The 18,832-nt window shown below is 41.7% G+C and overlaps 1 protein-coding gene across 1 annotated transcript; it reads right to left on the bottom strand.

The window, feature by feature from the left end:
- Nucleotides 1-2,713: 2,713 nt before the first annotated feature.
- On the bottom strand, nt 2,714-9,196 carry mul1 (mitochondrial E3 ubiquitin protein ligase 1). Its single transcript, XM_027288867.1, has 5 exons — nt 9,082-9,196; nt 7,535-7,677; nt 7,363-7,450; nt 7,148-7,268; nt 2,714-4,642 (listed from the first exon to the last, which is right to left on the bottom strand). The coding sequence occupies exons 2-5, from the start codon at nt 7,652-7,654 to the stop codon at nt 3,913-3,915; spliced, it is 1,059 nt and encodes a 352-aa protein (XP_027144668.1). The 5' UTR covers nt 7,655-7,677; nt 9,082-9,196; the 3' UTR covers nt 2,714-3,912.
- Nucleotides 9,197-18,832: the final 9,636 nt, after the last annotated feature.

Below are 18,832 nucleotides of genomic sequence, written 5' to 3'. Positions count from 1 at the left end.
TAACCTCACCGCCCGAGTGTCTGAGATATTCGTTTGAGTTGTTTCGAGCGTGCCAGTCGGTGCACATGCAGGAAAATGTGATCTGTTTTAAATTGCAAATGGCGTTCATCGGAGAGTAGATCCCGCGGTAAACATCTTACCTCCGCCATTAAGCCTCCCGCCCCTCCCGTGCACGGCCCTCGTCTGGCATTGAAATTCAAAACTCTTAAGTGGGGAATAATAGAGGGAATGTCTTTGATGGTTCACTCGCTGTGAGTACAGTGACAGCTCCTGCTGATAAAAGCAAGGCAGGATTATGTTGAAGGGTTTCCATGGTGTTGGACCCGAGCTGCTGCTTTCATGTTTGTCGCACAATGAGAGAGAGACTAGTTTGTTAACGCGTCTGTGAGTGAGTGAGATCTTTTGGTAACGTTGATTAATTACAAAAAAAAGTCAGACTGCACGGTGAACATCTGGCAACGCAGATCTAAAAGATGTTGCTGCAACGCCTTCGTGAAAGCTTCTGACATGTCGAGAGGCATTCGATGCCCTTAAAGATGTTTTCCAACTGGATATACCTCAAGGAATACTTTTAAAATAAATTACTTACAAAAGACTTGAAGTGTATAACCATGAGATGGCTGAGGCGTGGATGCAAAAGGTCTGGGACGTCCATCAGATGGAGCACATAACATCCCCCCAAAAATATGTAGAATTAAATTTGGAGTGGATATTCATGTTGGTTCTGTTTTGTCTATTTGCTCATAACTTGAATAAACGCTGAAGAAGAAACTGACAATATAACACCATGATCTGTCTTTCAGCCTTTTATTTCACCAACCACTAAAAGATTTACTCTTGTCCGGCGGCTTCTTGCTCGCTCACTCTCTCCTTTTCTTTTCTTAGCTTCCTCTGTCAACGTCCTCTTTGCTCTCTTCTCCTCTGCCATTATGTCCATAGAGACTTCTGAGCCTAGTAAGCGCCCCGTCCTTGCACGAGCTCTGCTTCAGAAAACCTCCTCTTATTTGCGGTGGTCCAAAACGCCTGTGGCACAAACACTAACACTCCCCCTGAGCTCACAAACTGAGCTAACGTTATCTAACAGCAGCTACGGTGTACTTCACTGTCCATCAGGAAACTCTGTAAATCACAGAGAGTTGAGGCCGGAGCAGCCGGAGGACATTCAGTTTCGCCAAAATCAGTCAAATAGTTGCTGCTGTGTGACTTAGTGCCGTAAAGCGTTACGTACTTCTCCCGACCCGGAGCCCAAAGTTACATAGTGTGAGAACAGACGTACGAATGACAGAGACACCGTTCACCTGATCACAGGTCAGTGCGGATCAACAGGAGGTAACAGACGTTAGTTCATGAGAGAAAAGTTACACGATGTTGCTTTAAATTTTTCATGAAATCAAGAAAGGGAGCAGCATTTTTAAGTAATTCAGGGTCAGTTATGGGTTGATGGTAAAGTGGTCGTGATGAGGCGATTAGTGCCATCAGGATAAAAGAGTGCGTGACGCTCTTCCTGCTTGATTGCACTGTATCTTTGTGACATTTAGCTGAGGTTCCTTCGGAGAGAGCTCACTCCTGGAAAACAGATATCTGTGGGCAAGCTGCTGAATACTAATGCAATGATAATGCCAAAGTCCCAATGTAACGTTAAGTAATCCATCTGGGGGTTTTGTGGCATAATGTTGGCCGATTTTTAAATAATACATTATCATTTGAAACTATAAAGGATGTTCCAGACCTCAAACTGAATCATGCAGAAGCATTTTCTCCTCCATCGTTTGCTTTAACAGTCGTCTGTTTTCTCGTAAATAAAGATTTTATTCTTTGCCAGCTGACTTCAACTGGAAAGAAAAAGGTCTGCCTCACATTAAAACAGCCAATTGAATTTGAAACGAAGCAAAACATTTGAGCATTTCGTGCGGCGGCAAGTAATCCACTGTTTAAATGTACAGACAGCTTGAAATTAATCAAAAAAAAACAAACACCCAGCAGGAGTTGAAAACAGATGTTTGTGTTGGGGGAAGGTGGCCACACATTTTCGTGACTGTTCAAGGACTCAAATCCCGAATCCACGGTTCTCCTCGCAGGCAGACGTCTCCCTCTCCTGGCAGAAATCTCTCTGTTCCTCTAACATGGAACGTTTGTGTCTTTATTCTAAAGACTGTGACAGATTCAATTAGATTTGTCTTTAATGAGGTTTCAGTTGCAAATGATGAGTTTGAGGAAAAAAGCAGCGGCTGTGATGGTAACAACAAGGTCGCCAATGTACCGCTACACTTCAACAGGTTTCACCTGTCGGCACAGTCTGAGCACCTGCTGCACATTTCTTTATTAGCAGGTACCCGGAGGGAAATCAAAAAAGAACAGGACAGGGACAACCTGCTCCCTTTCTCTCTCTCTGGAACAACCTGACAAGAAGCTTGTATAATTATCACCTCCGCCTCCACCACCACCAGCAGCAGCAGCAGTTGGCCTCGCTTCACTCTTCAAACTCTTACAGACAATTTTTCAGTGTGAACCACGACCTTTCGTCTGCCTCATCTGTGCCGCACTGACGATACGACCAGAAATAAACCTTCAGAGGGATGAAAGCAAACTTTAAGACATTAAAAATAATGACTGAACACGTCAGTGCACACAAAGTGAAGTTAAAAATCAATCTGAGGAAACTTGTGTGGAGTTTCCCAAAGGCATTAGAAATCACTCTTTCGCCGTATGAAGGTTTCATTCAACTTTTTATGTGTCCACCTGCTCAGGGAGTGAAAGTTTTGATTTTACGTGCACAGTCCCTGACAAATAAATGAAACTATGACAGCTGATGGTTTCCATGGAGTGACATTTGATGTACAAAGAGTGTGAAAACAGAAAAACGTGCTCCGTCTCTGTCGTCATTGTCCTGCATGTTAGATTTTCTCTCTTCTAGCTGAACGTTTCACACCGTTCACCTCTTTTCTTTATAATTTAAGGTGCATTAGTCGCTTGCCACACGTTTACATGCAGTAATTACGACCGGTAGGTTACAGAAAATGTCTGATTTGAGGTTTTAAAGGTCGAGTGTGCAGGATTTAGTGACATCTAGTGGTGAAGCTGCAGACTGCAACCCACTAACTAGTGCCCACCCTCTTCCAAGCGTGGAGATTAAACTACGCAAAACTTACAAAAAAAACTAGAGCCAGTGTCGAGGCTACTTTGGAAACATGGTCGGGCCGCCCTGGTGGTGTGTGCAGAGGCTCAGCCCTTGCTCATCCATCCATTAACTGCTCATCCTCATGGAGGGTCACGGTGAGGCTGGAGCCTATCACACCCTGGACAAGTCATCATTCACACTCACATTCAGATCTACAGGCAATTTAGAGTCAGCTGAAAACTACTGGAACTATTCTGGATGGATGGATCATCCTGAAGATATTTTAATCGGTGTTGAGCTGGTGACATGGACACATTCACATCCTTCTCGTGCTAATTAAACCACACAGTGAAGACTTTCTTTTACTTTGTCACGCCGTCTGTACGGATGAGTCATTTCTGCCTCCCAAATGTGACACGCCGGACCTTTTTTAATATGTACTTCAAAAGAATGAAATCAGGCAGCAGCAAAGTTTTCAATCAAAGTTTACTTTCTTAAACACGAAGCTTCCGTCTTCTTACTGATCAAAGTGCAAAACGTCCCTGTTGTGTTGTCCGAGGCTTCGTATGTGATGCATGACCGATATTTGTCAAACACACAAGAGGATGAAAGGAAAAGTTTCATTTTCTGTCTCCAGATCTGATTCGAAGAGTCGATGGGAAGCGAGAGTGCATCGTGATTCAGCACGGATACAAATGATTCATCTAGAAGAGTGAAGGCGAAGAAGAAGTGCAGCGATATTAACCCTTTTTTTTTTTTTGGACGACATATTTTCAGTGATCTGCGTTTCCACATTAGCTGTTGTAAAGAGGCACCACCCTGTCAATGGTCGCCCTGCAGATGGGGCACTTCTTTGGCTCCGGCAGGGCGTCGTAACACTGCGCGCAGGCGCACACGTGACCGCATTCGAGAAACACGCACGAGCGCTCGCGGCTCAGGCAGACCGTACAGCTGGTGGGCGACACGCTGCCTTCCTCTAGGTTGAGTTCGCGCATGCGTTTCTTCTGCTGCTCCTTGAACTCCTCGAGCATGCTCCTCTCCTTCTTGTTCTGTCTGTGGTGAACGTATCGCTTCCACAGGATGAAGAGGAGTGTGGAGCAGGCGGCGACGCCGAACACGACGGTCAGGATCCGCCACAGCCTGACGCTTTTGCCCTGCTTCCTGAGCAGAGACTCGTAGTCCAGCCGCGTGAGGAAGTAGCGGAAGCCCTGTTTGGGAGGTTGCAGCTTGATCAGGTTGTTATCGAGGACCAGCTCCCCGACGCCCGTGACGCTGTCTCCCAGCCGCAGCATCTCCTCCGTTTCGTGGATGCCTTTGGGTCGCTCCCCGCTGATGAAGTGGCCGATGACGTTGGACAGGGACTGGACTGTTGGGTGGAAGTTCTCGTAGGTCGTCTCCAGGTCCAACTCGGCAGCGTCTAGAGGACGAACAACCCGTATGGTGGCAGCGATATCGTCATCGTGAGACCCGAGGGCGAAGGGAACCGTGTTGGTGCGCTGGTGGATGACTTTCTCCGTGTTGTTCCTGTTGAGAAACATCACAGTTATAAATATTTAAAGCTGCATTGATTATTTTTGATAAATCTGGCAATTATTTTCTACATGATCTTCCGCAGTCTCCAAAATAACATCCTCAAATGTTTTATTTTGTCCGACCACCAGTTTAAAATATTATTATACTCAGGTTGCATTGATGTAAAACGGGAAAAATCTTCACACTGGAGGAGTGGAATAAGAATATCTGCCCCTGCCTATCTCAGCGCCTTACTAAAGGCTCACGTCCCGACCAGGGCGTTACCCCCGCTCATACAAACCGTCTAGTTGTACCCTCGCCTCTCGCGAAGCGAGGTCACTCTAAACTCTTCTCTGTGGTTGTCCCCAAATGGTGGAATGACCTACCAACGGCTACAAGAACAGCAACATCCCTTTCTACCTTTAAAAAACTTGTAAAAACCTTTCTGTTTCGAGAATGCTTCCCTGCCTAACAAAACTAACAACTACTCTGTGTCCTTTACACCTTTCTCAGCTTATGTCCTCCTCTGTAAGTCGCTTTGGATAAAAGCGTCTGCTAAATGCAATGTAATGTAATATTTTTGACATCAGCTCATCATTCTAGCTCTAGTTGTGTTGCATTAGTCCAACTTAAATCACATTTATTCAGAACACTCTCCAAAAAACGCTCAAAAACTGAGCTGCTGTTGACCTGTTGTGGAGAAACTTCTGAAGTCAAAGGTCAATGGTGAGATCAGAAAGGTAGAAAGTGTTCAGGAGCCTCTGATGTCTTATGCTGTATTATTTATTGACGCTTGGCCAAGGAGAATTAGAGACACTCTCAAAGTTCATCAGAAGTGCCTGAGTCGGTCTCACATTCTGCCCAAGACTTTAAACCAGTGGGTCGGCAAAATATTTGGGATTTGGACCCGGGCCAATTTTTTTTCTGACAATTCCATCGCGGCCCATGACCATGCTTTGCGGTCATGGCCCGCGATGGAATTTGATATTTGAGCCGACCTTGTTTGTTTTTGTTTTTTTCATTTAATGAAACACATTTGTTCACGTTGTCCGATACAAGAGGGACACAGGACACTTTTATTTTCCACAGGTTACAGCGCACGCACGTGCCAATTAGTGTTCCGACCTGTGGGTCAAGTAAAGAGGCTGCGAGGATGTTCTGGCTGCTGTCACGTTACCGACGCTAACTTTCAATAAATGTTGTGAAATCTGTGGGAATTGTTGTATTTGACAGGAAACATGAGGGTAAAGATATATATATATAAAATATATATATATTATATTATATATATTATATATATTATATATATATATATATATATATATATTAAAAAATCAACGTCATCTAGCGGGCCAGATATAATTGACGGCGGGCCTGTTTTGGCCCGCGGGCCGCTAATTGCCGACCCCTGCTTTAAACCCAAAGATAACACCACAAATACTACACGCCCCCGAATTAGTCACAGAGAATGTCTTTACCCATGGAGTGTTATTGTCAGCTGTTCAGTCTGGAGACACAGATGTCTGTTTACGCAGATCGGAACGTCAACAACAAGCTATCTATTATGTCTATGAAGGCAGCAACAGGTCTCTGTGACCCTGGACACCACAGTGTTGAGATAGGATAAGACAAACAATTAATACTGACGAGGACCTCAAGGCCCACACGGGACCTCGTGTGGGCCTTACCTAAGGATCCTTACCTAAGGATAAAAAAATTCCATAACAAAACCTACTTCACACCATCGCCTTCTATCGATGACCATCTAACCTTCTCTGATGACGTTGCCTTGACCTGACTCAACATGCGACCCAGCTCCTGACACCGTCCTCCTGATGGGCCTCCCAGCCTGCTCATTGAAACCCTTTCAGATGATCCAGAACGTGGTGGCGTGCCTGGTCTTCACATGTTACCCCGCTGCTCATCGAGCTCCACTGTCTACCTGCAGCAGCCCGCATTCAATTCAAATCTCTAATGGTACGAAGTCGTCTCCGGTTCTTGAATGTCCTCATATGTTACCTCCTCCAGTGGACGAGGCCTGGCATCCCTCTCCACCTTCAAAAACCTCCTGAAGACCTCCAGCTCCTCAGAGAGGACCTCCTCTCCAACACCACCAACAATCTACCCCACCTCTACATCTGTCACAGTACTTATCGCTGCAGGAACATGTCACGTAAACAGCTAAATGACGGCGTGTCAATTAAGAACCACGGCAGCATCTGAGCAGACCGAAGTGACGTCTGCAGGTTTGTTTACACGTTGTTTACCGTGCTGCAGCTGCAGCTAATTAACCATCCACCCTGCAAAGTGACATTAACGGCGCACTCTTCCCCGAGCCGACGCTTGTTTGGTCTGCTCGCTCAAGAAGCCGAGGCGCAGGACGACGACGCGTGCTCATGAAAGTCAGATAAGACGAAGCAGGAAATTTAATTTGGTTCAATCTGGTTTGGTTAATTGAATTTATTGTTTTGTTTATTTAATTTGATTTGCAATATTCAAACCCTCCCGGTGACGTACCAGAGATGAGTGGTGCGATTCCAAACCATCTTTTCCTCCTTCAGCGTCAGCCTCTCGATCACGCCTTTGCAGTTATCGACAAACTGGCTGCTCAGAGTTTCCTTCACGGATCTCACCACACCTGCAGTGTGCAGTAAATAAGACTCTTAGTCATCGCGGACATGTTCATTCGTATAAATTAGAACTTATTCAGGCTTTCACGGTCGCCCTCGTACCTTCTATGACAGCGTACGGGACGCATCTCCCAGGAGTTTCAGACAGCAGGTTTTTCAGGTCCTGGTCGATGGAGACTTTCTTGGCCTCCTGCAGAATCAAACATTTCAGATTAACTAACGTTCACGTGACAGAGACACAGTGTGTGTGTGTGTGTGCTGAGACGTGTCTGACCTTTAATCTGGCGACCGTCGTCGATCTGCTCCTGTAGATGGAGTAGAAGACGGCCGTCAGGGCTGAGCTGGTGGCCAAGACCACGAGCTGTGCGGTCGAGGGTTTCCCGCTGGAGTCCATCCTGAGATCTGCAGCATTCAGCGCTGTCGTGACGGAGGACGAGCAAAGTTTAAGAAGCTCAGAGACGAAAGCAGCAAATCATCACATCTGAGAAGCTGCGGCACACTGAAAGTTTAACTTAACTCTGCTGAATTTAATCTGACAAAATAAGAGCTTGTAAAATGTGATTGTTTGTTTATTAACCTTCAAAATAAGAGCTTATAAAATGTGATTATCTGTGTTTATTAACCTACAAAATAAGAGCTTATAAAATGTGATTATGTTTGTTTATTAACCTTCAAAATAAGAGCTTATAAAATGTGATTATCAGATTGTTAATTAACCTTCAAAATAAGAGCATATAAAAAGTGATTGTTTATTAACCTTCAAAATAAGAGCTTATAAAATGTGATTATCTGTTTGTTTAGGAACCTTCAAAATAAGAGCTTATAAAATGTGATTGTTTGTTTATTAAGCTTCAAAATAAGAGCTTATAAAATGTGATTATGTTTGTTTATTAACCTTCAAAATAAGAGCTTATAAACTGTGATTATCGGATTGTTAATTAACCTTCAAAATAAGAGCATATAAAAAGTGATTGTTTGTTTATTAACCGTCAAAATAAGAGCTTATAAAATGTGATTATTAGATTGTTAATTAACCTTCAAAATAAGAGCATATAAAAAGTGATTGTTTGTTTATTAACCTTCAAAATAAGAGCTTATAAAATGTGATTATGTTTGTTTATTAACCTTCAAAATAAGAGCTTATAAAATGTGATTATCAGATTGTTAATTAACCTTCAAAATAAGAGCATATAAAAACGTGACTTGTTTATTAACCTTCAGAAATAAGAGCTTATAAAATGTGATGCATTGTTGAAAATGATGATAAATTAATAAAATAAAATAAATAATAATAAATATATAATATTGCCAAAGAGGCAGTCTACTTTCATTTTTGCTTTCAGTAGGTGTTTTTGTACTTTAACTTTTGAATTATTGTGTTTTTATTGTGACATTAATACTTTAACTTCAACATGAGGTCTGACTGTTCATAACAAACTGAATATTTATTATTATTATTATATATAACTTAACAAACAGGCTGTGAAGATGAAGCTGACTCTCAGTCAGAGCACACGTGCTAAAACAACAAAACACGTCGCTGCTTCTGGCTTCTTTAATTGATAATTTAATTAATTAAATCAAACCCTACACGGTGTCTGCCTTCATATGACATGTTACATGTTATATCACATCGTGTTTAATGTTTGTTATTTTAGTTTTAAACCCTCTGAACGTCTCGTGAAGTCAGTTAGCAGAACTAGCTCAGCTAGCTGAATTAGCCGTCTGAGCTAACAACAACATGACGATAAAAACTCGTCTGTGACGTTATGAAGCGTTATATCATAGTGTGAGTGTGTGTGACGGACGGCTGCGACTGACCTGTGTGTCCCACTGACAGCAGGCAGCTCCACAACAACAACAAAAACAACAACAACAAACAGCTGCTGCTGCTGCTGCTGCAGGTCAAAACAAAACAAGGTCCGTGAACGCACACACGACTCCGAGCCAGCAGGGGGCGCTGCAGCATCAGTTACAGCGACAGCGACAGCACACAGGTGAAGACTGACTATTATATATATTACTAGGACGATAGTATTCGGATTATTATTATTATTATTATTATTATTATTATTATTATTATTATTACTGTTAATATTATTACTGTTATTATTATTATCATTTTTATTGTTATTATTGTATTATTATTATTTATTTGTATTTTTATTTACTTTAGAATTTAAACTTATAAATAAATATTAATGTAAATAAATAATATTAATACAATTTTTAGTTAAATATTAAACATAATATTAAATATTGATCATGACTTACTGGGACACTTGAATAAAACTTATTATTTCCTTTCATATTAAATATATATATATATATTATATATTTAATATGATATATTAAATGTATTCCATATTAAATAAAACAAACAAAAACAAAACAAACTCAAGACCTGTGTTTTTAGTCTGGATTGTACTTGAACTTTATTTATTTATTTATTTATTTATTTGTCTATTTATACATTTTAATCTGTTTTTTTGTTTCTGTTCATTTCATTAGTTTGTCTATTCATTTATACATTATTACATTTTTTTCCCTTTTATCAATGCCTATCTAATTATACATTTTAATGTGTTTTATTATTATTATTATTTATTTATTTTTTAACCTGCCTCTGTCAACATCATGGGATAAAGTTTCCTCAGTTTGTGTTTTTGTTAATAAAAGGGGTGAGTGCTGTCAGGTAAAGTCTGATTGATGATTGATTAATTGATTGATTATTAGTAACACCCGCTTTTCCTACTACGACAAATCAAAATCTCTGTTGTGATAAAGGACTACAGATGACTGAGTCAGTGGTGGAAGAAGTGTAAAGATCTGCTGTTATATAGTTATTTAAAATACTTACACGTAAAACTCAAGCATTCATTTAACATCCTAGTTATTTACAAGTACATAAGTACTATCAAGATCATCTGGATGGCTTTCAGAGAGAGAGAAAAAGAAAAACGACTGTGGACCACAGGCTGGAGTCAGAACCGGGTCGCTGTACCAGCTGAGCCACAGCACAGAGCAGTTCTCCGTGCAGCCACATGGGCTCCGTCTTTAATACATTATTATATATTATCCTGTTAGATTATTGTTATTGTGCTGTTGGGTGATTTAATGCACTTCATTGATCCATCCTCTTACTTCATCATTTTCTGTTTGTACAAAGATATTTGTATACTAACTGCAAAAACAGTTTTCTGTGCTAATTAGTATCTGTTTCATACTGTGTGTGATTAGTATTTGATATATGTATTATGGATCGGCAGACTGTGCAAGAGCTGTTTCATTTAACTCATAGCAGGAAACATACAGGTGTGATAATTAATCATTGATGATGTTCTGTTGCCTTTAGCACGGCCATTCATCCATGCGCTTATTATTAATGTTATTAATTATGTCTGTGCTTTGGCTCTCTGTGCACAAAGAAATATAATTGAATAGTCAAATTATTGTTTATTAATTAATGCAGAGAGGCAATTCATAAAGTGATCTCACTGCCGCCTCACCCTCCCCTCACACAAAAGATCAGCGTTTAGTTTGTCCGTTCTGGGCTACTGTAGAAACTCTCTGTGATTTACAGAGTTTTCTGACGGACAGTGAAGTAAACTGCTGACGACTGTAGCTGCTGTTAGCTCATGTTAGCTCAGTTAGCAGTGTTTGTACCACAGATGTTTTAGACCACCGGGAAGAAGAAGGAGAGGTTTACAGGCCCAGGGTGGGATGACGGGAAGCAGAGCTGGTGTCGTGCCAGAACAGGAGCTGGGCAAGTGGGGAACGTAACTGGGCTCAGCAGCCTCTATGGACATTATGACAGAGGAGAAGAGACTGAAGAGGATGAAGACAGAGAAAGCTAAAACAGTTTTATGGACAGGTGTACCTGGTCTGTGTGAGCTTTTTGCTGTAAAAGTTGGAAAAAGAAATATGATATGAATAAAAGTTGAAATAAACGGTAATAAAACAGAATCATTTATTATCTTCCACCTTTTCACATCAGCTTGATCTACGCTGAAGAGGCTGAAAATGTTGGCAGAACACATAAAACAGAGTCACTTGTAATTAGTTCAGGGATATAATCTTTCCCTTCCCGGACAGCAAGCATCGACCAAGAAGTTAGATCACACTGAAGGTTTGTAATGAAATGTTCAGTCGGAGAATCAATTTGCAGGATTTGGACGTTTTCTCCTGCAAAGCACCACAAACACAGAGACTCTCTTTGCTTTAGCTCGAAGCGGCTCCGCTTTCTTTAATACAAGCTTTCGTTGACTGAAACTACAGCTGCTGTTTGTTTGCTCCACAGTTCACTTTGTTCACGTTGAGTTATTCGCTCAGAACACTGTGCTCCACCGGTGTTTTAATGGATTGCAGTGGGTTGTTTTTGACAGCCGGACAGCCTGGAGCAAATAAAGAATCAGAAATGCTTCGGGACATACTGTATATATACACACATAATAAAAGAAGACAACAACAAATGTAGTGTGGGGCTCCTCAAATCAAACTTTAAAACTCTGTATCAGATAACAAACTTATGCTTTATGTTTCTTTGAAGATGTTTTTGTTGAGGAAAGTTTCAGTGAGTTTGCACCGTATGAATTTTTAAAAGAAAAAGATCTTTGTTCAGAGGAGCATTTGCCTGAAATACACCATGCACATGATGCAACAAGAATGTGCAAAGAAGCAATATATAAAACGGCATATTCAGTTATTCTTGAAATATGGTTCCTGTCACAGATGAGACACAATCCATCAAAACAAAAAGGCTCGCGCCGACGAATGGACTCTATAAATCTACTGACTCAGACTCCGTCCAGTTTATTCCTTTTGTCATCTAAATGTAACTCCATGGATGTGTGCATGTACACTGGGGGGAATTATAAGTCGAGCCCAAGTCAAGGTTGAATCAGGGTCTGCTCGTCTGCATCATTTGTATGCAGCCTGAGACTAAGAGGGTCAACGCAGGGCAACAAAGCCTTCGCACACTTCATATGGCCCGCGGGTGTCCCATAACATATTTATGGGGTTTGCTTTTCTCTCCTTTCTCTTCCTAGCTTCTGTCACCGTCCCTTTTGGTCTCTTTGCCTCTGCCATTATGTCCATAGAGGCTGCTGAGTCTGTTTACATTCCTCCCTCGCCCAGCTCCTGTTCTGGCATGACACTGTAAACCTCTTCTTCTTCTGGTGGTCCAAAACTCCTGTTGTACAAACAATAACACTCCCCTGGTGCTCCGAGCTCATAATCTCAGGCAGCCCAGCTAACAAACTGAGCTAACAGCAGCTACAGTTGTCAGCCGTTTACTTCACTGTCCATCAGGAAACTCTGTAAATCACAGCGAGTTGAGGCGGAGGACATCAGAGGGGAAACCTGAAAACATTTTCTCCATAAAATATGATCCAATTTCAACAAAATCAGTGAAATAGTTGGTGCTGTGTGACTTAGTGCCGTAAGCAATCTTTTGCAATCGTGGGCATCGATCGGGTCATCGATAAAACCCCAGAGGGGCAAATCTGCCACTAAAATGTGAATGTAAACAAAAATTTCATGTGGCATAAATGTGCCTGTCACAGAAAATTCCTCTGGCTGAATCAGTTTGACATAAACAACCTGACTCTCCTCCAATGATTAGCCTACAAGAAAAATTTGGTTCTCATGAGAAAAAGGTGCAACCTTGTTTTAAACCCTGGCAAAAGAACAGAAACGTCCCCTGGGCTTTTATTCAACATTAGTCACCTTGCGGACGGTCTCTACCTTGCTTGCAGATCCAGACGCCCCGTCTCCACTCACATAAAACCTCCCACTCCTTTATATTTCTTTGTGTCGCATAATGCCGGCCTGACATACATTCACGTGGATCTCAGACTGACAGAAATAGCGACAGCAGATGGAGGCAACAGCTTTATGGGAGGAGTACGAGAGGCGAGAAGAACATCGCACGTGTCCTCTTGATGCTGCCGAAGTGTTGACAGGATGACAGTTGGACTTTGCTGTGACTGGTTCAAATAAAACTTGGCAAGTCTCCCGGCATCCGTCCAAGAACACACTGAGAACCCAAACACACAAAACTCACCTACAGTTCATGTAGTAATGTGTCAGATTTACAGCTCAGGTTGTTATTATGCGGCCAAATAACTTTAATACACCCGAATCAAGGACGTTGGCGTTGACTGCACACTCTTGACCAATGTTGTTAACCATATAATGAAGATAGAGTGCCAGTTTCAACAGATAGAAGGACTCAAACACTTGAGACAAGTCTTTGGGCATTTGGACAAAAACCTCAAAAGCAGAGTCTCTCATGTAAAACCCATTTGGAATAATTGGACAGCTTTTAACTCCATCCTGGCACACGATCTTACTTATTCTCCCGCTGAAAAACATTATTTGGAAAAGTCTCGGGTCCTGGAGATATTTAAATCAGCTGGCATTCTGTGGCTGGAGGATTACCTCTGAGGATTACACACAACAACAGCACAAACAGGATGTTTAATTAAGTGATTTGGCACACTTTTTAAAATGATTATTATTGCGCCTTTTATTACGTCTTTCAAGGCTTCAAAGTGTAACCTGCAACACGCGACAGTAACTCTGCTAATGAGACTGAATATTGCATCCGATTATCACAGCGTGAATAAATTAACAGTAAATGTTGTGTTTCTATGAATGTGTAGATAGCATGGATCCAAAAACAACAGAAACTAAACTAGGTTAACCGTCTGCTGGCTCCAGCTTGATATCGAATCATCTATTATCATCTAACTCTCAGCATGAAAGAAACTAAACGTATTTATTCCTTTAAAACTCCTAAAAAAACATCCTCTTACTGCTAAAAACTGGCATTCATTTGTGATTCAACACTGAGCCACAACTTGTTGTTTTCTCCACAGTTTTTGTACAGATTAAATAAATAAGATGTTAATTAGTGAGCTTTGGATGGAGCCAGGCTCACTGTTTCTGTTTTTATGCTATTTTTATGTTATTTCATTGGTTGAAATATTGATTCTTTTTTTTTTAATAATACTTTTCTGCTGTATCTTAAAAACTGAAAAAAAAAACCCTAAAAACAATCTCAAGTGGTTTTCATTTGAAAAAGCAGAACATCCTCTTTGATTTGATACCAAATATGTGGCTTTAAAAAACCCACCAGAGACTGACTCTTTGGCGAACCTTCCACTTGGAAAACAGCGTCCGTCTGTCCCGCTGTTCATCTACAACCCCTGATGTTGTAACAAACAATGGTCATGTGGTAGTAGTTAGTCTCTTTGGCAACTTATGAAAAAAAGATCTAGGAATTTATGTGGAAAAGTCGGCACAACCTGGTCAGTCGTCCTTGATGACTCTTTGGCGAACCACCCCCTGGAAAACAACCAGCTGGGTAAGTCCCACCGTTTACAGATGGTGATTATGTGATGTGATGTGAGCAAAACACTTCCTCACATCCCTCATGACACAATCTTACACCTTCGATAAGTTCGAGAACACTTGTCAGTGGAGACATACCACCAAAAAAAGTAATCAACATCAACATAATGAACTTAAACTACACTAGAAAACAAAGATCAGGACTTTATTTATCATGTTTTAATACACTGGGAATGACTTTAGATTTTGATAAATGCCGGTCGTATAGAGGTTGAGAGGTTCGATTTTCTTTAAGCGCTTCACATCCTGATCAAAAAGCTATTTATAATTAAGATTAACATGCATAAAATTGGCTCTTATTTCTAATTTATCTCGGCTAATTGGCTCTCGTTTTTTTTCTTTGACCTTACATGCAAACTAACAGATCGCCCTGCGGTGCCGCGTTCCCTACGGTATGCTTCAGGAGTAAATGAGGGGTGAGTTGACCTGCAGGTCTCCTGTAACTGTATCGTTCTCCTGATTAAAGGTTCCCGTGTTTAATGTCCTGCACTCTACCTATTCATTAAACCACGGTTCAGCTGAACTACATTATGTATTCAGTCAACCCCACGGGAATCTAAAGCGTGGGGATGAGGAGACGTTTCCATCCTTTGAGGTTCCTTGCTTTTGTAAACAGACTTCAGCGTTCATGGCCGTCTCTTATCATTTTCTTTGTGATTGGTCGTGGGCTTGTTATCTGTCACAGCAGTCTGATATATGAAGAGCACAGTAGCCCTTCCTGTCATCATCCCCTCCCTCTCCCTTTCTCTTTCTCTCTCTCTTGGTCTTTACTGTGTGCTGGGCTGTTTTGCTGCCGGCCTCACGCACAGCCATAAATCAACCATCTAAGAGCTGGGACCTTCTCTGCAAGGCCCCTCTCATTGATTACACCGAGCTCAGTAAGTGTGTCGTGATGAAGAGAGAGCCCAATTCAATTAGGCTGCCCTGCTAGACAGAAATACGTAGCATACGCTGCCCTGGATAAAAGGATGTCTTCAGGAGCAACGAAAAGAAACAAAGGGTGTAGGAAGAGAGGAGTGTCGCCGAGATAGAAGTAATTGGACTGTAATGATAACGTTCTGCAACCAGGGTTGTTTGTGTAAGTTTATAAAGGTTGTGTGAGTTCAGCTGAAGGAGAGCGAGGTAGAGCTACAGGAAACGAGGATGATTCAGGAGCCCGAGGCCGAGCTGGAGATTGGTTTGTAACCACTTTCATACGGTCCTGTCTGAAATATCTAAACAGGTATTGAATGGATCGCCATGCCACTCTTGGTCCTCTGAGGATGAACTCCCCTGATTTTTCCTCTAGCACCACCATGAGACATTTTTTGGAAGTGTATCTACAAATTACTGGATACATTTGAATTAAATTTAGTAAAATATTCATGGTGTCCAGAGGATGAACACCTAATAATGACGTTAGCGGTTCATTACTTCGAAATCTTTCCATCAGGAAAGTCTGTAAGTCACCTCAGTAGTGTAAAGTTGTTCCCTGTTGGACTTGTTTGGTTGTGCTTGAACCCGGTCCGGGTATCTCCGGTCAATTAGCAGTTAACTAATCGTTAGGCTGTTCATCGGGAAACTCTGTAAATCACAGAGAGTAGAAGATGAGCAGCCGGAGGACATCAGAGGAAAAACCTATGAAGTGACGCAAAAGTACCAAAAACTGCAGTTCCTCTTGTCGTCCACTTGAGGCTGGCTCCAGAAGTGAGTCAGTCTCCATAAGTCCCCATGTTAGACAGCAGAAATAAACATGTTTACAGCCTGGTACAAAAAACAGTTTTGGTCTCTGTAGCTAATTTCCCCGTTCATGACAACTGTACTGAGGGTGAATTTATATACAACTCACCTGTTCACATTATATTAAGGCTTAAAGTTATGCAGGGTTAAGAGCGTGGACGCTTTGATTGACAGATGGAAGCGTCCAGCCTTGCAAACACGTCAGCGTGACTGTCGACTCTTCGTCTTTTTATATCACGGATGTGTTCACGGTGAAGCTCTGATACTTTTTCCGGGCGTTTTAAATTGACATTAGTTCCAGTGGAAAAAGCAAATGAACACGAGCCAGAAATAATTCACAACACTGGGCTGTATAATGAGTATTTTTCACCATGCTAGTGCTCCGACAAGATTAAACATGTTTATATGTTAATGATATCAGGGCATACATAAGAAAGTGCTCACTGTTCTCGGGAGTATACTTAAATTAAATGCATGCATCCTAAAGCTTCACAGGCAGAGAGTAAACAACCAGTGAAGAGATAAACAGAGTGGAAACACAGAGTCGAGACATTTCCTAATTTTACCGAACAACCCTCTTATACAGGACGGTAACTCTGGTGGCAGATAAGTCAATACTGAATACCCGCATTCATTTCTGTAAAGGCCAAACCGTGATGGATTTTTTCAATTTAGCATATCAGGGTGTGCGTTAATCTTCTGTGGTTAGAGATGAGCTATCGCACATCACGGAGGTGATTTATGGGACCACAGCTGTTTGTGTATAAGGCCTCTCAATCTCACCATCTTTGGAGGCTCGAGGGGAGACTGTACGAACTCCTCCTGGATCAGATCGCGGTCCCCACCTCTTTATTCTCCAAACATCCAACTAGACTGAGAGCGATCATCCCGACAGGGTCTACAGTACATTATGGCGACTGCCCAGACTATTTCCACAGCATTACAGCAACATTGTACAACTCTTAAATAACAGATTTAGGTGAAACTGGATCTTATTTTATGGAGAAAATGTTTTCTGGTTTTCCCTCTGACGTCCTCCGGCTGCTTTACCTCAACTCTGTGATTTACATACGGAGTTTCCTGATGGACAGTGAAGTAAACTGTAGCTGCTGTTAGCTCAGTTTGTTAGCTGGGCTGAGTTCAGAGCACCGGGGGAGTGTTAGCGTTTGTACCACAGGTGTTTTAGACCACCGGGTAGAAGAAGAGGTTTTCAGTGTCGTGCCAGAACAGGAGCTGGGCGTTCCCCTATGGACATAATGACAGAGGCAAAGAGACCAAAAGGGGACGTTGATGGAGGAGGATTTTTGGTGTTTTGGACCACCAGGAAGAAGAGGAAGTTTACAGGGAATGCGGAAGGGGATGCTGAGCCAGTGTCGTGCCAGAACAGGAGCTGGGCAAGTGGGCACTGCAGAGAGAAAGAGAGTACAAATACACAAGTACAGCTTTCTATATTTACCACAGTGGGATTACACTCTGGAACTGGAGGCTCTAGTATCACATAAATACCAATTTCTATGCAGGGTTGAGTTTCCACATAGTCTTTAAATGAGTAAGTTTGGTCATACAGTCTCTGGTTCTGTTTATACAGAAGCTCTTTTCAGTGTGCATCCTGAGGCACTGACAATAACAGGGATTTAGTGGAGAAGTGAACAGAAATTCAAAATAGTTCTGCACTAAAAATGTACTCTCTCTTCAGATAATTGGAATAAATCACGTCCATGTATGAGACAGTGACTCAAAAGCAATTTATTTTTCTATTCATGCTTTTATTTAATTCACAGCAGCACACACACACACACACACACACACACACACACACACACACACACACACACACCGGAGGTAGAAAAAGAGACCCGGCGTTGCCACAGTAACTAACCTCTCAGCAGAGAACTTCATCCAACATCCGCGAATGACAGTTCAGTCCACACCGCCCGGCACCACTGAGACAGACACAGATGACACTTACTCTGATTCACTGCACTAGAAACTTCGAGCAGACGCCTTTTATCTACCCTCGTTAGACGGTGTCAGCCGCTCAGACAGATGTTTGGATATACAGACTATCAATATAGGGCAGATGTTCACACGTGTTCTCTGACTTTGCACTGAATTTCAACCCAGCCTGCTCGATGTATATATATAACATAATTAATTTGGTAGTTTGCAACAGAGGATTTGTTTTCAGGCAAACAGCATAGGATATCCAAAACAGGGTTGAGCTTCTCAGAGTCAGAAACTAATAAATGCCTTAGGACAGACCTTTTTTTAAATGTATATGTTTTAATCTGATGTTAGGACACCAATATTAAACTATCTTGGCTCAAATGTTGAGAGTCTGGAGCATCAAATAACATAATCATTGTCCCAAAAAATGTAATTTTTTTTACCATGCTTTGTCTGTTTTTATGGCACCTGTCAGATGACATTGGTTTTG

This window comes from Larimichthys crocea, chromosome XV (assembly GCF_000972845.2).
Source record: "Larimichthys crocea isolate SSNF chromosome XV, L_crocea_2.0, whole genome shotgun sequence".
Taxonomy (NCBI): Eukaryota; Metazoa; Chordata; class Actinopteri; family Sciaenidae; genus Larimichthys; species Larimichthys crocea.
Note: the sequence above shows the minus strand (reverse complement) of the source record. Positions and strands in the feature narration are given on the sequence as shown.

Bases quoted from the DNA above. Each gene is read 5' to 3' on its own strand.
- mul1 (XM_027288867.1), bottom strand. From the start codon at position 7,654: ATGGACTCCAGCGGGAAACCCTCGACCGCACAGCTCGTGGTCTTGGCC. The intron at 7,451-7,534 runs GTCAGACACGTC...TTGATTCTGCAG, and splicing joins CGACGGTCGCCAGATTAAAG to GAGGCCAAGAAAGTCTCCAT. The intron at 4,643-7,147 runs GTACGTCACCGG...GTTTCTCAACAG, and splicing joins AATCGCACCACTCATCTCTG to GAACAACACGGAGAAAGTCA.